Below are 19779 nucleotides of genomic sequence, written 5' to 3' on the forward strand. Positions count from 1 at the left end.
AATAATTAATTACCATAAACAATTTTCAGTGGTATTACATTAATGCACGTATATATATTAATCTATAAAATATAAATATACTATCATAATAATTAATTACTATAAACAATTTTCAGTGGTATTACATTAATGCACATATATGTATTAATCTATAAAATATAAATATACTATCATAATAATTAATTACCATAAACAATTATATAAATATACTATCATAATAATTAATTACCATAAACAATTTTCAGTGGTATTACATATAATAATTAATTACCATAAACAATTTTCAGTGGTATTACATAATTATGCTACTGTTATAATTTATTACCATAAAATTAATATATCAATATTTTATAATTTAATAGGCTACTGATAAATTTTATTGATTATAAATTTATGTATAAAAATCTTCAAGGATTTTCCGTGGACTTTCATAACTATATATATCTTTAAAAAAAAAGGAATTTATTTCAATCTTAAATCACATATATAATTATGTTATGTTATTAAAAAATTATTAATGTACTGGATGAAGAATACATCTTGAAATTATGTATTAAATTTTATTTAATTGAAATAACTTAATCGAAATTACAAATATGTAACCAAATATATCACATATATCACCAAATATAGCACATATATCATCAATTATTCAATCACCAATTAATATTACCATATTATATTACCTTTTTAACATTTTAATTAATTAATAAATCCAATTATTCAATCACCAACATTTAACCATAATAAATTAATAATTAATAGATTAAGAAATAAATTAATAAATAAATAAAATAATAGATTTTACCAAAATGCCACTAACTTTGGGCGGGAAACTTTAGAAGGAAGATAATGTTATTATATATAGATAGATAGATTATTAAAATATTTATATAATAGTCTACATTCACATTTTCTTTTAGTTTGGGATAGGGAAAGCTTCTTAGCCTTGGCCAAGCCTTTTTCCCTATTTCTTGGCACACTTTAATAACAAAATTTTTACCTCGATTCCTATTATCAATGGACCACAATCAAAATAATGTCTCAAAATGATTACTAATAAATCAAATACTGCTAATTCTCAAACATTTTGATTAAAAAAAAAAAACCTGCATACAAAGACTATTTAATTATGAATAATGTTTTTTTTCATTCTAAAATTACCTCTAAATTCACTCTTAACATGACAACAAGACTCTTTATTTTCATTGGTGTTCATGAAATGACCAACCTTACCATGGATTAAAAATGGACGTACATAATTAACATTAGAGAGAAAGAGAAATGTGTAACATTACTCCTTTTTTTTTTTTTTTGTGACATGAAATATCCGCAGTCACTATCCAATTGTGTGCACGTATAAATTCTATTCCTGTCATCCTGTGTAATAACCAGCAAACCACCACGTAAAAAAGGTATTGACAAGAATCACACTAATTATTCTTAATTTAATTATACTCCGTATATACATCTCAATTTCGTGAAATTTCAATGAATCTTTGATGTATAGTGTCCTTTAACTTCTTGTTTTGTTTCCTTCATTGCCAACAAACATATAAAACTGATAAAAGAATATATATAGGAAGTCCCTAGCTAGCTGCAAGTGTGGTATGTAACTGGTAACTCCATAGTTTTGGTAGAAAACCTCCGTACCACCTACCTAGCCTCTCGTATGCATATATGGGTACTGGATCGGAGAAAATCTGATGGAGCGTTGCTGAATCAGCATTATCCCCTGATTAATAATATATATACAAGTTTAGCAATAAGAAGGTGATGCTTATTTTTAAAATCTATTTTTTAATTATTATTTATAGCAAGTGATAATTTAATTTATAATTTACTTTCAATTCACCCCCTATCATTTCTGCCATCATGTTTTTATCCATATTTTAAATTTTGTAATAGTATCTCAAATTAAAAATATTTTAATTTAACAACAACAACAACACAACAATAATAATAATGGATTATATATGGTAACTAAGAAAATAATGTAATGGATAGTGTTATACCGCCTAATAAAAATTACTCTTTTATATATCCACTTTATGACTGAATTTTTTTATTTGATTATTACTTAGATTTGGGTTTATAAATAATTAAATAGTAAATGAAAATAAAATGTTATCTTTATTAAATTAAAGTTTATAAGTAATAATAGTGATTTGATAAGTCAAGCCACTAAAGTCAAACAAATTTACTAAAAATTAATTGTTTTGTTATTTACCAAACACCCTATTTATCATAATATTACCTAATGATTTTAATTGAAGAAAATAATAATTTTATATGGATTTCTTCCAAATTACACCGCTAAAGGCTAATACCTTATTATTATTTTTATTTTTATTATTATTAGAAGTTAATAAAACCCTGGTCAAGACGTCAACAAATGAGAACATAGAATATAAGAAAGCGTGTAATTATATTCCAGCTCGGCATCCCCCTCTGACATTTTTACAAAGTCAAACCAATCCAAGGAATGGGCAAAAGCCAAAAGGCCAAACCCCCAAAACCAGCCCCCTTTTTGTCCCATGCGTTCACTGAAATTTCACCAAAAAAATAAAATCTTTAATTTTTTTTTTTAAAAAAAAAAATCTCTCTTTTCTTTAAATATCCCTTGATAAAGCATGATATCTCAAAGTCAGCGCCATTCATCTCTCTACCTTTTCACCTTCATCATTTTCTGCTAATCACTTCGATTCGATGATGATGGCTCAGTCCGTTGGTGGATGCCGCCTTGAAGACGGAGCCTTACAAGCCGTCGTTCATGGATCCTCAACCCGTGATTCCGCCGCCGCCGCCGCTGGTTTCGGAGCGTTTGACGGTCGTGTGTCGCCGGACGAGGATTTCGGGGTGTTTGAGGATGTTGTCGGGTCGGAGATGACTAGGATTTGGAACAGTGATGAACTGGAAGAGCTTTACAAGCCATTCTACAACCCAGTAGTCTGTGCTTCTTCGCCCGTTTGTTTCCCTAAAGAAGTCAACGAACAACAGGCGGTGGAATTACAAGATGATTATCAGATGCAGCCGCCGGCTGCTCCTCCGGCGACGGCGGTTTATGTGCCTAAATATAAAAGAAGGTTGGTGAATGATAAGAAACAAGAAAGTTTTGTGGGTATAGTACAGTTACCTTTGAGTTTAAGCTAAGTTGTTAACTTTTTGACAGGAAAAGTGAGCATAAAAGAGTGGTGCTTCAGGTACCACTTGAAGAGCTTTCTGATGATAAGTGGGCTTGGCGAAAATATGGCCAAAAACCTATCAAAGGTTCACCATATCCAAGGTAATATGATTCCTTAGCTTTGATGTAATTAAGAATAGTCTTAACTAATTAAAACTTTAATCAGCTGTGTTTAAAAATTATAAATTTAAGGTAATCAAACAAATTAGTCCGTCAACTGAATTGGTAACCACAAGATTACATCATTATAGTTTGAGCCAGTCAACTATGTAATGTTACAGGACTGGATTTACCCAAGCACACCCTAGGATATTAGTTACGGGTTCCCTAATCAAAAAAAATGTAAATTTGAGTTGGAGCTCTATATTTGAGTTGTTACTCCAATCCGATAGTCCGATCTGTGGTATATTTGAGTAGATTTTGGGAAGTAATTTATGAATTTGATTAATTATGGTTAATTAAATATGCATGCAGGAGCTATTACCGGTGTAGCAGCTCAAAAGGTTGTCTGGCGAGGAAACAAGTGGAGAGAAGCTGTAGCGAACCTGGGATGTTCATCGTAACCTACACGGCGGAGCACTGCCACAGCCAGCCGACCCGCCGGAATTCGCTAGCCGGGACCATCAGGAACAAGTTTCCTACGCCGGCGGCCTCAAAAAAACCCCAAGATAATTATTCAAGTGAAGACCCTCCGGCATCATTCATGTCGCCGGCGTTTTCGTCGTCGGTTGTTTCTCCGGCGACGGTAAAAGAGGAGGAGAAAAATGAGTACAATATTAATAATGTGAAATACGACGTGGAGGATGATTTCTTTGCTGGGTTAGATGATCTTGATGGACTTATTTCTCACTTTTCTTCTGCCTGTGATCAATCTTTTCTCTATAGCTAGCCCGACCCGACTTAGGGAGGGAGAGAGAGAAAATTATAAAATTATAAGTTTTTGATACTTTGTAGTTTGTAGCTAGCTAGTCATCATTCGTCAGCTTTGTACATTATCCCATCTCATGAAGAGATCATTTAGTAATTTTATTTATGTTGTTTATTTATCACAGTGAGTTAAGCTCGTGCGGACAACAACAATTTGCATCCTCTCCAAAGCCATGGGTGAAGCATTAAAAAGCCTAATCATCTTCCCTTAATCTTTGATTTACAAGAAATCAATTGCTATTCAAATGTGTATTATGAGTGCTCTTATGACCCTTGTTGGCAAATAATCACAATGATGTAAATTAATCTAAATTGTTCATAGCTAAGTGGCTCAAATTAAGAATGTCAATTGATGAATAAGTCAAATTTATAACCTTGTGAATACTACGCCAACTATCTGAACAACTTATTTAGCTGGTGTTGCCTCCAAAAGCCTTTAATCTCATTAATGTAGTAGCTAGGGTTAATATTGGCTAGGAGGAAAATGTTTTTTTTTTTTTTGCCACTTAATTATATATGAAATTTTTGGTGTTTTAGTTATTCTCTTTTTATTATTATTCATATAAAATACACCTATAATTTTACCAAAAAGAAAAAAAAAAGTTACACTTTTCGTCCTTCGAAGAACATGACTATGAAATTTCGTTACAATTTAGCTTATATTACATATTTGGTTAGCATGTGTTTTTAATTTAGTATAAAAATTTCCACCAATGGAGTTTCATTTTCATTACTCAAAGGTCAAAAATCACAATTGTTCTGTAAAGTTTAGGGTGTACTTGAAATAAAACGACTAAAATTATATAACTGATAGATTAACCGTACCTCTTTTAGTCTCTCAAGTTGAACATTTTTATTGAACGAACCTTCACTATAATTAACTATTTTTCAAATTCAAAACTTGACCCAACCTATCTAGAACAGGTATGGAACACTTTCAATACAAGCTCTTCGTTTAGAATTAACTAAATAATTGGAATCCAAGAGAAACAAACATATGTACTTTCAGTAATCAGTAGTGAATAACCGAATTGATGGGCTAAACGAGAAATTTTGATGAAGCAAGCAAAGAAAGGAGATTGTAATAATGGGCCAATATGTGTACAAATATTGGGCCTTCCAGGGGATGAGATTAGAGATATTGAGATGGCATATTATATTGCAATCATTATTGCGTGGATCACAGTCCGAAAACATATAAAGTATATTATTTTACCATAGAAATTTCATTCTAACACATAAAATACATTATCTTACCCAGAATGTTTATTATTCTACACGATTTTTTTTAACGTCAAATCAACGTCGTTTTTGGACCATGGTCCACATAATTGTGTGGACCACAACCCACACAATAATTTGCCTATATTGTGGATCATGGTTTATATTGTAATATGAATCACTAATAAATATTCATTTTTAGGTTCTATTTGGCATATTTAACTTATAAGTTAGCTTAAAAGTTAGTAGTTACTAACTTATTTTGAAACACTACTTAAACTACTTATAATCGGTGTTTTAGGTGGCCGATTGTGACAATTTTTATCTCTTGAAAAATTAAAATAGTCACTTGTAAAAATTGTAATGTGCATGCATTTGGTCTCTAAGATATCTTTAAAACTTAAAATAGTTACTTTTATGACTTATTAAGTGCCATATTTACAACACAAGAACACCAATAGAGACAACCATGAAGGACCCCCAGAAAAAAAATGTTTGTTCAAAAATATGGTGAGAGCTGAGAGAAGTTGAATGATGATGATGATGATGATGATTCATACTCAAGTAAGTATCACCAATTTCTAGAAGCTATTCCATGCAAGTTCAAAGCCGAGGTGGACAGTTCAACAACATGTAATAACTGATACTACTCAAATTCGTAGTCACAACAAAATTCAAAATGAATATGTCATATATACATACTCATCAAACAATTAATTCATATATACTTTCTTGTTGGTGTTGTTGCATATTTTGGTTTGTTGCATGCAAAAGATCGATAAAAATAAAAAATAAAATTTACCCCATAAATAAACTCAATATACATTATCAAAGAGTGAGTGCAAGTTAGTTTTCCTCGTCACTCTAAAAATATATATATTTTTATTGGTAATTTGTAACTAGATTTCTAAAACATATATTCCTGAAACAAACATACTAATTTACTATTTATTACCTTGAGTGATGCAAGCTAAGACTTGACTGCATAAGAATTCAGAAACTGGAGTAGTTATTATAACATATATATACTTATTATTGTTTAACAACATCTCCTATATTCCTTTTATATTATATTACACAAGAAATTCATAATCTTGCATGAAAAATATGGACCGGCTACCCTCTCAACCCCCTCCACCAATACATACTCCCTAATTTTTGAATTATAATATAAATTTAAGTGTTTGGATAAATTAAAATAAAGTTGAAGAAGATGTAAATTGTGTAATTTGATTGTAAACTTAATATGAATGAGCACGTTTGGCCATTTCAAATAAGGCAGTTGAACAGATTTTATTAGGTAAAATGTAGTTGACCTTTATCATGGCTTATAACCTAGCTACCCTCTGCCCTCTTCTTTCTCTTTCTCTACACACATACATACAAATTTTTTTCCTCAAAATATATAATTATTATATTAATGCACAATAAATTTTAATTATGACGATATCAATCAATTGATAAATATAATACTATTAATAATTATTATCTCTTCAAAGTAAATAAAATTATAAAACCATAATTCTATATATTATATAGACTAAAATATTTAAATACCTCACATTCTAATTAAATAATAAGTATCATAATTTTAAGGTGAAAAAATATTTTGATTTCTCAAATATTTGTGACGACTCATTTTGGTGCCATACTGCCACACTATAAAAAAAATTGCAAAGAATACCCCAGGCTCAACGTAGTTGGTTCGTCGCCGGACTTAAAGGTTATAATTGGAGTCGACACTGTGAGGTTTGAATCCCTTATGCACCCACTAGGATATGACTAGTGGACTGGTTGTGTGACTCGCGATTTACCTTAAGTTCTAAACAGTGACGTTAGTAGTAGGGTCGTCCTGTATGTGAGCTTATGATTAGTTCAACAAAATTGGCCCGAATCACCTAAGTTAAAAAAAATAAATAAATAAATAAAAAAGTTGCAAAGAATGCCTCCAACTTTGCAAGATTGTATGTTGCAGTTTTAAATCTTTTAACTTAGTCCTCTAGAGAAAAGAAGTATAAGAAAATATGTGATCATATAAGTATATAAGTACAAGAGTCATGTTGTATCCTCTTTAATTATTGTCCATTGACCATTCGAAGATTTTTATTTTTTTTTAATATACATTTAGGCTGTGGGTCATCAGAATATAAACACTGCTTTTACTCAAAAGTATATAATAATTTAATAATACATCTCTTTCTCGTCATGAGCATGCAAAAATGAAAAACCGTCCAACGCCCCTCACCTACCTGCGTCTCCTTTTAAGTACCCAAACACGAATCCGCAATCCAACATTTTCGCCCAACAACATCATCTATCTATCCTACGTTGTTGCTTCCATTCCATACGTCATTAATTCATGGAACGAGACGAGCCGCAGTTGATATCCAACGCCAACGACCTGCCACCGCAACTCTTCTCCTTTCCGTCCACTTCCTTGCAAGCTCCGCCGCCGCCTTCATTGTTGAGCCCTTTACTGGCGCCGACGATGCAAAGCTCGGCTCAGCTCGGGCCGGACATCGATTGGGTCGGGCTGCTTTCGGGCTGTGTGGATCAAACGCAGGCGCAGGTGTTGAGTGAAAACGGGAATAAGAGTAAAGGGAAGAAGTTGGTGCAGAGTGGTAAGAAGAATAACTTTCCGCCCAGAATTGCGTTTCATACGAGGAGCAGTGAGGATATTCTTGACGATGGATTTAAATGGAGAAAATATGGGCAAAAATCTGTCAAAAATAGCACCCATCCAAGGTAAATTATATTTAATTTCCTTTTTTTGCCTTCTTAATTTTTTTAAAAACATTTATAATAATAATAATAATAATAATAATAATAGCAATTTTATTATAATTCTAAATGAGTGGTCACAAAATAGAACGGATGGTGTGGTATTGATTCTTTAATTTGTACTAAAAATAATTGAGAATGTTTATAACAAATACAACAATATTGTAGAAAATCATGCGTGTTTCAAGAAAAATAGCAATCTTGTTGACCTAAATATTATGCACTAAAACTATAAAATTTAATTTATATAGAGCTCACATTGTCAAATAAAGTTGTACTTTAATTAATTTGAATTCAACTTGTACGTATACCATAGTGTGTATATATCAAAAGTGTATTAAGTGCCCCTAAAAGCCAGGATGATCAGGTGGGTAAAGTATAATTCTTATATCTAAAGGTAATCGGTTTTGATTTTTGTCAACATCTACTTAATTGGCCGTCACATGAGGTCTTCTTAATGCAGTTTATCTCTCTTGTGTAATTTGCAAGCTATTATTATTATTATTATTATTATTATTATTTGTTCAGGAGTTATTACCGGTGCACACACCACACATGCAATGTGAAGAAACAAATTCAGAGACTGTCAAAGGATAGAAGCATTGTGGTGACAACTTATGAAGGCATTCACAATCATCCTTGCGAGAAACTTATGGAGACTTTAACTCCACTTCTCAAACAACTTCACTTCCTTCCCAGATTCTAATACTATACTACACACCTCATCATCAATTATATTGCCTACTGCTAATTCTACTTTAATTATACATTAATCAATCAATTCCGATCCTCAAGGGGAGAACTCATTGATCTCTGCTAATATATACACATGCAAACTATATATATATATGACTTTTGAAATATTTCCTTAATTGTATCAGTTGTATGTATATGAAAGAAATACAAATGACATGCATGTTATTAGATATATTCTACTTTCCAAATATTTTGAGTTGTTTTGGTTTTTTTTTTCAGAGAAAAGAATACAGATAAAAATAACCATTAAACTACTCATAAAAATGCAACGGGACAATCTAACTCAAAAAATGCAATTGTCTTATTGTACAAGTCAAGTTTGTGCATTCCTAAAGTTTCCATTGGTACTAGCTATTCATAACCTATATATTTTTTATTAATTTAAAAATACCCTTTGATAAAGGGGTTCTATTAATTAGAGCAACACCGTACCAACAATGATTTTTTAAAAAGTTTTTTTGTAGATTTTTTCTTTGTTAGTTGGCATAGAGATGAGAGAGGGGAGAGGAGATAAAGTGTATTCTTAACTCATATAAATGAAGTTCTTGGCAAAATTTGTTGTAAAAAGAAAAATAAAATAAAATAGCATTCTCCATACACAAAATGTGCACGCCAAAAGGACACATGTGTTTCATGCACCTATAGGGCATGCTAAAAAGTTACTTGGCAAAAATCTATTAAAATTTTTAACTATTGCCAATGCTCTTACGTGATGTTTAGTTCATGAAATATACTTAGAATGGAATGCCATTTCGTAGAATATGTCTATTATGTTGTTTGGTTCAATTTTTATAATTAAATACATATATTCTTAGGCATCTTTCAAACTCCTACAATTAATATGTCAGCTTCCACTATCATGTACATGATTTTTTTTTCAATTTTATATTCTATATATGTTCATATATATGTATTTATTTTCATTTTTATTTTTTTCTCGAAATTTGTGTGTGTATACGCACACATAGTACATGAACTATATTTATTACCATTTCCATGTGTATATATACACGCACCTTAAGCTTTAGGTTCACTCACCTTAAGTTTCAACACTCACGCACCTTAAGCATACAAATCACGCACCTTAAAATCACACACCGTGAGAAGAAAATTACACCTAAAGCAACCGCACCTTAATCATTCGACCCGTCTCCTGCGCAGTCGCGACTCTTCTCCCTCCGTTCTCTAACTTCTCTCTTCTCTCAGAGACCCTTCGTTCTCTGACTTCTCTCTTCTCTTAGAGACACTCAAACCATTCTTGATTCTTCTTTGTTCTCTCTTCTCTGATTTCTGTCCAATCTCCATCTTTGAGACATTGAGAGTTTCTTAGTCTCTTGTCTTCTCTTGTTTTGTACTTCTATATTAGTCTCTTGTCTTTGAGTCTTCAAGACTTCGAGGGTTCTGTCGTCGCCCGTTCTGCACATCCCTAGCCCTATAGCCCGTACTTGAGTTCACTGTCCGTAATAGACGTCGGTGGACGGTTGAGCCGTGGTGGAAGCCTCAAGCAGTCAAGCCAGTGGTGGAAGTCGCATGTCCCTGTGTTGATTTGTTGAAGTTGAAGCCCCAGTTCTCTGGGAAAATATTGGAGAAAATAAGTAATCTAAAATCTTTTATAAATTTAGTACTATATTTCTAGGGTTCTTATGTAGTTGTGTTATTGATGATTGATACTTGATAGTATGTGTTATTAATGATTGATATTGTGATTTGTGTGTAAATTTGTTGTAATGGTGAATCTGGGAGGCTATGAGCCCTAATTTTTTGGTCACTGATTCACTAAGCCCTAATTTTTTGGGCAAAACCCTATAGATGATTAATTTCTGAAATTTCTGATATATGGTTTCAAGTTTATGGTAAAAGGACCCATAAATTTGTACATATTGTATTTATGTTTCAATTTGTACACATTGATGGAATCTGTAATCTGTATTCTGTAATGTGCTTATGGATTTTATGAATTAAGGTTGTTTTATGAATTTGAAGCTTGAATATGTGAATATGTTGCCCTAATTATGAGCTAATGAGCCCAGCCCCCAAAGCCCTAAGCCCCTAAAGATATGGCAATTCCATTTAGATGATGATTTGAAGTTTCAAACTTGATAATGAATTTTATGGTGGAAGTCCAATATGTAATCTTCATGAATATGTATCTATATGTGTCTGCAATATGTTTATGAATTTTATATATCTGCCCTATCTCATATCTGTATGCATTTTACATACAAAATGCTGGAAGCTTAAAGCTTTAATCTCTATGTGTCTGCAGTTTGTTTATGAATCCTATATATCTGCTATCTCATATCTGTATGCATTTTACATACAAAATAGTGGAAGGTATGTGTCTGCTCTGCAGTCTATGTAATGTTGTAATCTGTCTGCTATATTTATTTAGACATTTGTTTACTAATGCCTATTTATATAGATGGATGCTATGTTTACTAATGCCTATTTATATAGATGGAAAGCATCAGTGCACCTGGACACCCTCCAACCTCAATTGAAGAAGAACATGGAGTAGAAGCCCAAGGCATTGAGAGAAATCCTCAACAACCTATGCCTTCTAATCCTGTTGTTTCTACTAAGAAGAGGAAAGTGGTGGTGGAGTCTAGGTCCAAAGTATGTGATAATTTTGAAAAGATCATTGATGCTGAGAGCAAATTAATTAAGGGCAAATGTCTTTACTGTGCAAAAGTTTTTGCATGTGATAGTAAAAAGCATAGCCTTTACTGTGCAAAAGTTTTGTTGTAAATCTTCATGTCTAATTCTTTGTGAAATTTTATTTTGAACTGTTTTAAGTTTGTATAAATGTAACTATAACACTCACAGTTAGACTTGGACTGTTACACAGTTTGGACTTTGAATCAAACAAAGTTTGTGAATTGCAAATTTATAATTTGTAAGTTGTAAAATTATTGGTACTTGAATAGTTGAACTTGAATGAAATTATATTTTAAATATTTTGTGTTTAGTTATCTTATTTTTTTCTACTCCAAATTAAAATTGAAATCTGAATCAATCCGACCGAAATCCGAAAAGATTATTTACTAAAATTAGAAGGATTGGGTTCGTGTTTACTAAAATTATAAGGCCCCCACTGCCCAAAATTAGGCGAATAATTTTTTATTTTTTTATTTTTTTTATACAGCCCCCAGCCCCCCACTGCCCAAAATTATACAGCCCCAAATTTATATATATATATATATATAATTTTTTTTTCTTTGTTTCATTAGTTCAGCTCACCTCCAGGCTTGGCTCCACGTTTCTTCTCTCTGCATCGCCACTGCCCACTGCGTCGCCAGTCCACCACGTCGCCACCGGCCACCGTCTCGCCGACGCCACCGCCTGTCCGTCTCTGCCTCGGCCCTCGCCAATCGCTTCGAGCCCTCGACAGTCGACACCACCCACAGCCCACCAGGTTTGGTCTTCTACTCTTCTTCGATTCTTCCCTTACTATTTACTAATTAAGTAATTAACATCAACAATCTCACCCCTTGAAGTCTTGAACTTATAAAGGTTAATTTCAATAATTTATTCGCCTAATTTTCCTAATTTTTTTGTTTGACCTAATTTCTTTTCTGCATTAATTTCCCTAGTTTTGAAGTTGCCCTGCTGATAGTTTTTGCCCTAATTGTCCCAACTCCCAATTTTGTGTTTTTTTTTATTAGTTGTGATTTTGAGAAAAAGTGAGCAGAGTAGGGTTCATACAATATAGCTGCCCCTTTATTTCGAATGAAATTTGAATTTCCTGTGTTAGCTTCTCACAATGCAACAGCAGAATGGACCAAAATTAGCCAAAAAAAGATTGCTAGTTTCTTCTTCTGCCTACAAAATTAGTGCTTCCCATTGGAGGAGCAATAGAAAGTTGCTTGGCTCTGGAACTCATCTAGATTCCTATTGAGTATATACTAGAATGCTATGGTACCTATTAAAGTAATATTCTGTTATATATATTAAGTGTTCAATTTGGATTCACTTTTCTGGGCATAATGTAGGATTCCTTCTACTAATTTGTTAATTTACTTAATCTGTTAATCTGTTAATGTGGATTATTTACTTAATCTGTTATTTAATGCTTATGTTTATGTTGATTCACTAATTAGTGATTTACTGATTTGTTGATTAGTTATGGAAAAATTCTTTAAAAGAAAACTTTTGAGGATTCATCTAGTCAAGGTAGTCCCGGTATTGGGATAAATTGAAGGATGAACCAAAAAAAAATGTTTATATTGATTATGTGACAGATCTAGATATAAAAGTAACACGGATATATAGTTAGTAGTCAATAATTTTAAAATGACTGCATACTATATCAATTCTGTTATTTCAGTACTTCACTATAAATTAGAGAGCTAACTGTTTATTTTTGTGTGTGTGTGTGTGTGTGCACATGTGTAATTCTGTGTATACACATGGACTCCATATTTGGGGAAGGAAGACGAATGCAACTATTTGAGTGCTTGAAAATCTGAGCAGTTCAACTTGTTATTATGTATATGTATGTATGTATGTAATAAATGAACAATGAAACTAGTCTTCTATGGGTAATTTCATTCTTTCATGACTTTTCATTACTCCTTCATAGAATATTTAAATTAATTAGTCTTTCATGTTGCCATAATTTCTTTGATTTATATCAAGGCTTTCCCCTTTTCCTTACATACCTGTTCTTTGATTTTTTGATGAACTTAATGGATAATGTCTTTCTCTTTTACAGATTAGCTATTTTAGAGGGTACAAATAATACTGTAGCTCATTCCAATGGTTATGATGGATGTTGACTCGACTGACTTGAGGCCTGAAAGAAGTGGTGAAATGAGAGAACAAGATGATTCTCCGGGTAGGGAGAGGTGGGGTGAGGATGGACTTGATGCTTTGGAAGAAAATGATCTTGAGAAATCTAGGGATTCAAGCAAGCATCAGAGCAAGACTTCTGGCCGAAAAGAAGAAAAAGAACATAGAAGTAAAAATCGAGAACGGTTAAGAGAGGGAGAGAAAGAGGATAAAGCTTTACAGAAGGACCGGATGTCCAGTAGAGATAGAAGGAAGGAGGATAGAGATGATACAGAAAAGGACAAGACCAGAGACAGGATTCGAGAGAAAGATACTGACAGGGACAAGTACAGAGACAAAGAGAGAGATAGAGGAAGAGAGAAAGATCGTAGATATCATGAAAAGGAAAAAGAGCGAGATAAGGATGACTTGGAGAGGGATGGTGGACGGGGTCGAGATAAGGAGAGAGCAAAAGACAAAAGCAGGGATAAAGACAAGGACAAGGACAAGGAGAGGACAAAAGATAGAGAAAGAGAAAAGGAGAAGGATAGAGAGAAACAGAGAGAAAGGGAAAGGGAATATGATAGGGTGAGAAGTAAAGATGCAAGTGATAAAGAAAAGGTGAAACAGAGAACTAGAGAGGATTGGGATGTGGTTCGTGGTAAGGAGAAGTCAAGAGACACAGATGGAAGCTATCGGAAACTACAGGATGAGGGTCACAATAGGAGCATGCATGTGGGGAATGATGACATGCCAAGATTCAATGAAGAAGATGGTATTGATGGGAACTTATCTGAACAGGAAATGGGTCTAGCTGATGGTGAGGATACCAGGATTTCTCTTGTGAAGGGTGAATCTATTGGATCACAGCCTGCTGTTTCAGAGCTGGAGGAACGTATTTTGAAGTAAGTACTTAATTATTATTTTAGTTTCTGAATTGATTATGCATCTATCAGTATTTTAATGCCTGTCTCTGAAACAAAACTTTATAAGAACATATTTTACTGGATATTATATACTGTGTCATTCTGATGCATCTGGTTTATGAAAACATCTTTTATGTAGGGAAAATGCTGCTTTGGGTCCTAGTAATTCTATATACTTTATGGATAAAAAAATTGGTCTCTGCTCTATTCCCAACTCTGAAGTTTTGGTTAAATATCCATTTGCCGAATTGTAATTGGTTTTTTTTTGGCTTGGCTGTGATTTTTCAAGATTGTAGCTTCATGATGTTTGATCTCTATGTTGTTTAATGGAATGTGTTGTCTGATATTGCCTGAAAAAACAGAAGAACTTTTTGGTTAAAGGAATGAACTTTCAATTTCTTATTGGATGTGAAAAACTACATTTTGAAAATATTGGTGGGTATTTAGCTTTAATTCTCACATAAAGCCTTGTGACTTCCAGGATGAAGGAAGAAAGGTTGAAGAAAAAACCAGAAGGTGCCTCTGAGGTTTTAGCATGGGTTAACAAGAGCCGCCAGATTGAGGAAAAAAGGAAGGCTGAAAAGGAGAAAGCGTTGCAGCTCTCAAAGATTTTTGAAGAGCAGGTAGATTGTTTATGTTTTCAGATATTCTTTATCTGTTGCTTATCAGTTATCAAATATAAATTAAACCCCACCCCATCCCCCAGACACCACATCCAAAAAAAAAAACAAAACAGATTCTTGTTAACAGCACAAGAATTAATCTTTGCATGATCAATTTTTCAGGATAGAATTGATCAAGAAGAAAGTGATGATGAGGAAGCAACACGACGCACTACTGGTATTGCTCTCTTTCTCTCTCTCTCTCTCTCACTCTCTATCTTTCTTCATTAAAATCTTTTTCTCATTTTTAGCGAATCCATAATTTATTATATGTTACTTCTAAATAGGGGGATGGGAAAGGAAATTAGTTTGATGTGGTACTTCTGTCTTTAACTCTCAATAGAATAAGATTATTACCTGTTGCAAGCATTTGTTTGAAATAGGGGCCATTTTGTCTCAGATGTGAGTAATGAACTGAAGTTCTTGACTTTCAATGAAGGATGTATTGTGAATCTACAGGAAAAGTTAATCTTTTTCTTTGGGTTGGTTGGTCTGAGCTGAAATTTGATTTTCCTGAAATGCAGTCACTCCTTTTTATGTCTTGGTAAATTTGGTGGTTGGGTTCTCAAATGAGAACAGAACTCAATATATAGTTTATTAAATGATTTAATATTGGCAATATGCTTGCAATTTTCAGATTCAAATGTATGGGTCAATGAGATATGTGAATGAACTTTATTTGATTGGATTAGTCTAATTTTTATTATACATCCTTCAACAGAAGAGCTGAGTGGGGCAAAAATTCTTCATGGGCTTGACAAAGTACTTGAAGGAGGTTCAGTTGTCTTAACTCTCAAGGATCAGAGCATACTTTCTGGTGATGATGTTAATCAAGGTACACATTCAAGTCTTATTTTATATTTCCCCCATTTTCTTGCATATTCTGTTGAGTCTTCATCTTTTTGGGATTTGTGGACTCAGATTCTAAGGTGAGGTATATTGTATATCTCAGAGGTTGATGTGCTTGAAAATGTTGAAATTGGAGAGCAGAAGCGGAGGGACGATGCATACAAGGCTGCAAAGAAGAAAACAGGGATTTATGATCAGAGGTAAGATTTAATGTAATCATTAATAACGTAATTAGTGATAGACCAAGGTGTTTGTGATGTTGATGATTTATCTCTCTATTTTCTAATTTGTGCAGTGATGAGTTTGATTCTGAAAAGAAAATGCTTCCACAATATGATGACCCGATGGAAGAGGAGGTTAATTTTTATTTATTTATTTATTTATTTTTTAAAAAAATTTATAGTTACTGCTACTGATGTGCAATATTTATTAGTACTGTCTTTTTTACTTGGCTTATTATTAACTTTAGGGTGTGACCCTTGATGGAACTGGACGTTTTAGTGGTGGTGCAGAGAAGAAACTGGAGGAGGTAATTAATTTGTTGTTCATTTATATTGTGAATGACCCTAAGGATTGTATCAAGGAATTTGTCTGTTAATCCAAGCTCTATTTTTGAATTGCCAGCTCCGGAGAAGAATTCAGGGGGTTGCCACAAAAAACCACACTGAAGATCTCAATTCCTCTAGTAAAATATTGACAGACTATTATACTCAAGAAGAAATGCTTCAATTTAAGAAGCCCAAGAAAAAGAAATCTCTAAGAAAGAAAGAGAAGCTGGACATAGATGCCCTTGAAACAGAGGCTATTTCTACTGGACTGGGTGCTGGGGATCTTGGTACTCGGAATGATAAGACAAGGCAAGCCCTAAAGGAGGAAAAGGAGAGAGCTGAGGCTGAGATGCGAAGTAAGGCATACCAGACTGCATATACAAAGGCTCAGGAAGCATCTAAAGCACTTCGACCTGAGCAAGCTATTACCACCAAGGCAGAGGAAGATGATGCTGTATTTGATGACGATGATGAGGAGCTTCGAAAATCATTGGAAAGGGCAAGAAAATTAGCTCTGAAAAAACAAGAGGCTGGTAAATCTGTACCAGAGGCCATTGCATTGCTTGCCACTTCAAATGCAAACAATTCAACTGTAGATAATAACTCCAACCCTGCAATTGGAGACTCGCAAGAAAATAAGGTTGTCTTCACAGAAATGGAAGAGTTTGTCTGGGGTCTTCAGCTTGATGAAGGTAGGTGACATCAATATAGTAATGCTCAATAGCTTTCAATATTTGACATGTCACAGTATTTTACTCAGTTTTATCCAATACATGACTGTGTGATCTCATCTCTCTTGCATAACTTGTGTACAACTAGATTATGAGGTTTACCCAGATATGAAATGCTTCTGTTCCCTGATGCTTCCCGCCTATATCCCCCTCCCCTGTTTTTTTTTTTTTTTCAGACACCATTCAGGATGAGTGAATTTTGAATCTATAACTTTTTCTTACTTCTAGGTGCAGCTTTCCATTCTCTCCATGGACATCTTTTGTGTGTTTTTGGTCCTTTTTAGTATGTTGGATCTATATATTTATGTAGTTTTCTTCTTTTATAAAGTGTTGTAGTTTTTGTAGATGTATTTTACTGTTATCTAATTTTACTTTACTGTTTTAGATGCGAAAAAACCAGATGCTGAAGATGTTTTCATGGAAGATGTGACACCGAATTCTCCTGAAGCAGCAATAACCGAGGATGGTGGCTGGACAGAGGTGAAAGAAACTGAGAATAATGAACCAGCCACAGAGGAGGATGAAGAGGCGGCTCCAGATGGTGCAATACATGAAGCTGCTGTTGGAAAGGGGTTATCTGGAGCTCTCAGGCTTCTGAAAGAACGAGGAACACTTAAGGAAACAATTGAATGGGGTGGTCGAAACATGGACAAGAAGAAAAGCAAGCTTGTTGGCATTATTGACGAGGAAGGACCCAAGGAAATACACATAGAGAGGACTGATGAGTATGGCCGAATTGTAAGTACTGTTGCTTGACAAATCCTTTTCATATTTCTGCATCAGTATTTTGTAATTACCTCCTATCCAATTTGTAGGTAATTAGGCATCGGGTGTCCTATTAACCATACTCTATTTTTTGGCTTTACTAGTTGACTCCAAAAGAGGCCTTTCGGTTGCTTTCCCATAAATTTCATGGAAAGGGCCCTGGCAAAATGAAACAAGAAAAACGCATGCGGCAATACCAAGAAGAGCTAAAGGTGAAACAAATGAAAAATTCAGACACACCATCACAGTCTGTGGAGAGAATGAGGGAAGCTCAAGAAAAACTGAAGACTCCTTATCTTATTCTTAGTGGACATGTTAAACCAGGGTACGTCTCTCCTTGACTGATTTATTCTGTCTCCTTGATATTTGGAAATTTCTCCCAGGTACAGGCATTGCTGATATTGAATGCTATATCACTAACAGCATCTAGTAAATTTATCAGCATGGGTATATGCACTTATAATTCTTTAAAGATGTATCTTTCTTTTCTTCTTTAAAAAAAATATCAATTTTGCATTTTTACTGTTGCCAGGCAAACTAGTGATCCCAGAAGTGGTTTTGCTACTGTTGAGAAGGACCTTCCTGGTGGTTTAACACCTATGCTCGGTGATAAAAAGGTCATTGTATTTTCAACTTATGTTTCTGTTGTCTAAAGCCCTTTGCAGTTTCATATAATAATCTTTTCTACTTTGTTATTCAGTCTGGATTTACTACTAGTGTTTTCTCTGAGGTACAGTGTTATTTAATATCTCAGGTTGAACACTTCTTGGGCATAAAAAGGAAACCTGAGCCAGGTGACTCCAACTCACAAAAGAAGCCTAGAACCTGATTTGAAGTTAATGACCTCTATGTGCTGAAGGTTGAAGCAACTGGTGCTAGCACTACATTCTTGTTGAAAATCATCAATCTTGTCCCTCAAGATCAACGGTTATAATTGACATTACAATCTTGTTGAGCATCAATGAACCAGATTCCCTATCACTTGAATTTATTTGGAATTGTTGATCACTTTCATTTGCTACACTTTGCATTAACAAAATATGCCTTTGATGGTGATGAAGAGGGTATATCAATGAAACAATCAGTTGTTTAGAAACCAACTAGTTATGTTTTGTACGTCTGTAAACAATTTATCCTTTTGGTGTATGCTGATATGAATAGAAACTAATATATAGACATTCCAACAAGTTTGAGTTCGCACATGTTGGATGTCAATCATTATACCATGAACCAAAGTTCACATTGCACTATGGACCTTAGTTCATGTGTCTTATGTCCTTATGAGTATGAATTTTGTACTTGAAACAAATTAGTAATTGTGTCTTATGTTATAGATTTGTGTCTTGTGTTGTAAAATTTTGTGTCTATGAACACAAATTATGTAACTAAAATTAGATTTAAAAAATAAGTAAATATATAACATGTGTCTTAAGCTATATTAATTACATCTCAACATCTACCTCATTTGTCACGTAAGTCTAAACTCTAATAAAAGGATTCAAATGTTCTTAAGCTATAAGTCCAAACTCTAATAAAATAATTCAAATATTCTTATGCTATAGAGCTGTAATTGACTCAATTTGTTATATTATTAATGTTTCTGTTATTGACACCAAAGTGATGCATTTGATCCCTCGACAAACAACCTTGTCAAAAGAC

General features: G+C 33.5%; 3 protein-coding genes across 3 annotated transcripts; all 3 read left to right on the top strand.

Moving 5' to 3' along the window:
- Positions 1–2654: 2654 nt before the first annotated feature.
- LOC116032908 (WRKY transcription factor 22-like) lies at positions 2655–4230 on the top strand. Its single transcript, XM_031275645.1, has 3 exons — positions 2655–3086; positions 3173–3286; positions 3659–4230. The coding sequence occupies exons 1-3, from the start codon at positions 2710–2712 to the stop codon at positions 4071–4073; spliced, it is 906 nt and encodes a 301-aa protein (XP_031131505.1). The 5' UTR covers positions 2655–2709; the 3' UTR covers positions 4074–4230.
- Positions 4231–7645: 3415 nt separating this feature from the next.
- On the top strand, positions 7646–9019 carry LOC116033549 (probable WRKY transcription factor 24). Its single transcript, XM_031276298.1, has 2 exons — positions 7646–8077; positions 8642–9019. The coding sequence occupies exons 1-2, from the start codon at positions 7692–7694 to the stop codon at positions 8817–8819; spliced, it is 564 nt and encodes a 187-aa protein (XP_031132158.1). The 5' UTR covers positions 7646–7691; the 3' UTR covers positions 8820–9019.
- Positions 9020–12104: 3085 nt separating this feature from the next.
- LOC116032115 (SART-1 family protein DOT2-like) lies at positions 12105–19429 on the top strand. Its single transcript, XM_031274521.1, has 13 exons — positions 12105–12284; positions 13584–14544; positions 15047–15188; positions 15351–15405; positions 15949–16062; positions 16180–16276; positions 16372–16432; positions 16546–16605; positions 16701–17316; positions 17741–18093; positions 18225–18445; positions 18653–18737; positions 18875–19429. The coding sequence occupies exons 2-13, from the start codon at positions 13628–13630 to the stop codon at positions 18947–18949; spliced, it is 2796 nt and encodes a 931-aa protein (XP_031130381.1). The 5' UTR covers positions 12105–12284; positions 13584–13627; the 3' UTR covers positions 18950–19429.
- The last annotated feature ends 350 nt before the right edge of the window (positions 19430–19779 follow it).

Source organism: Ipomoea triloba, chromosome 10 (assembly GCF_003576645.1).
Source record: "Ipomoea triloba cultivar NCNSP0323 chromosome 10, ASM357664v1".
Classification (NCBI taxonomy): Eukaryota; Viridiplantae; Streptophyta; class Magnoliopsida; order Solanales; family Convolvulaceae; genus Ipomoea; species Ipomoea triloba.

What these genes read in the sequence shown, in the direction of transcription:
- LOC116032908 (XM_031275645.1), top strand. Translation starts at nt 2,710, where the DNA reads ATGATGATGGCTCAGTCCGTTGGTGGATGCCGCCTTGAAGACGGAGCC. An exon ending in GTGCCTAAATATAAAAGAAG is followed by an intron (nt 3,087 to 3,172) that starts GTTGGTGAATGA and finishes ACTTTTTGACAG; the next exon opens with GAAAAGTGAGCATAAAAGAG. An exon ending in AAAGGTTCACCATATCCAAG is followed by an intron (nt 3,287 to 3,658) that starts GTAATATGATTC and finishes ATATGCATGCAG; the next exon opens with GAGCTATTACCGGTGTAGCA.
- LOC116033549 (XM_031276298.1), top strand. Translation starts at nt 7,692, where the DNA reads ATGGAACGAGACGAGCCGCAGTTGATATCCAACGCCAACGACCTGCCA. An exon ending in AAAAATAGCACCCATCCAAG is followed by an intron (nt 8,078 to 8,641) that starts GTAAATTATATT and finishes TTATTTGTTCAG; the next exon opens with GAGTTATTACCGGTGCACAC.
- LOC116032115 (XM_031274521.1), top strand. Translation starts at nt 13,628, where the DNA reads ATGGTTATGATGGATGTTGACTCGACTGACTTGAGGCCTGAAAGAAGT. An exon ending in ACAGGGATTTATGATCAGAG is followed by an intron (nt 16,277 to 16,371) that starts GTAAGATTTAAT and finishes TAATTTGTGCAG; the next exon opens with TGATGAGTTTGATTCTGAAA. An exon ending in AGTGGACATGTTAAACCAGG is followed by an intron (nt 18,446 to 18,652) that starts GTACGTCTCTCC and finishes TACTGTTGCCAG; the next exon opens with GCAAACTAGTGATCCCAGAA.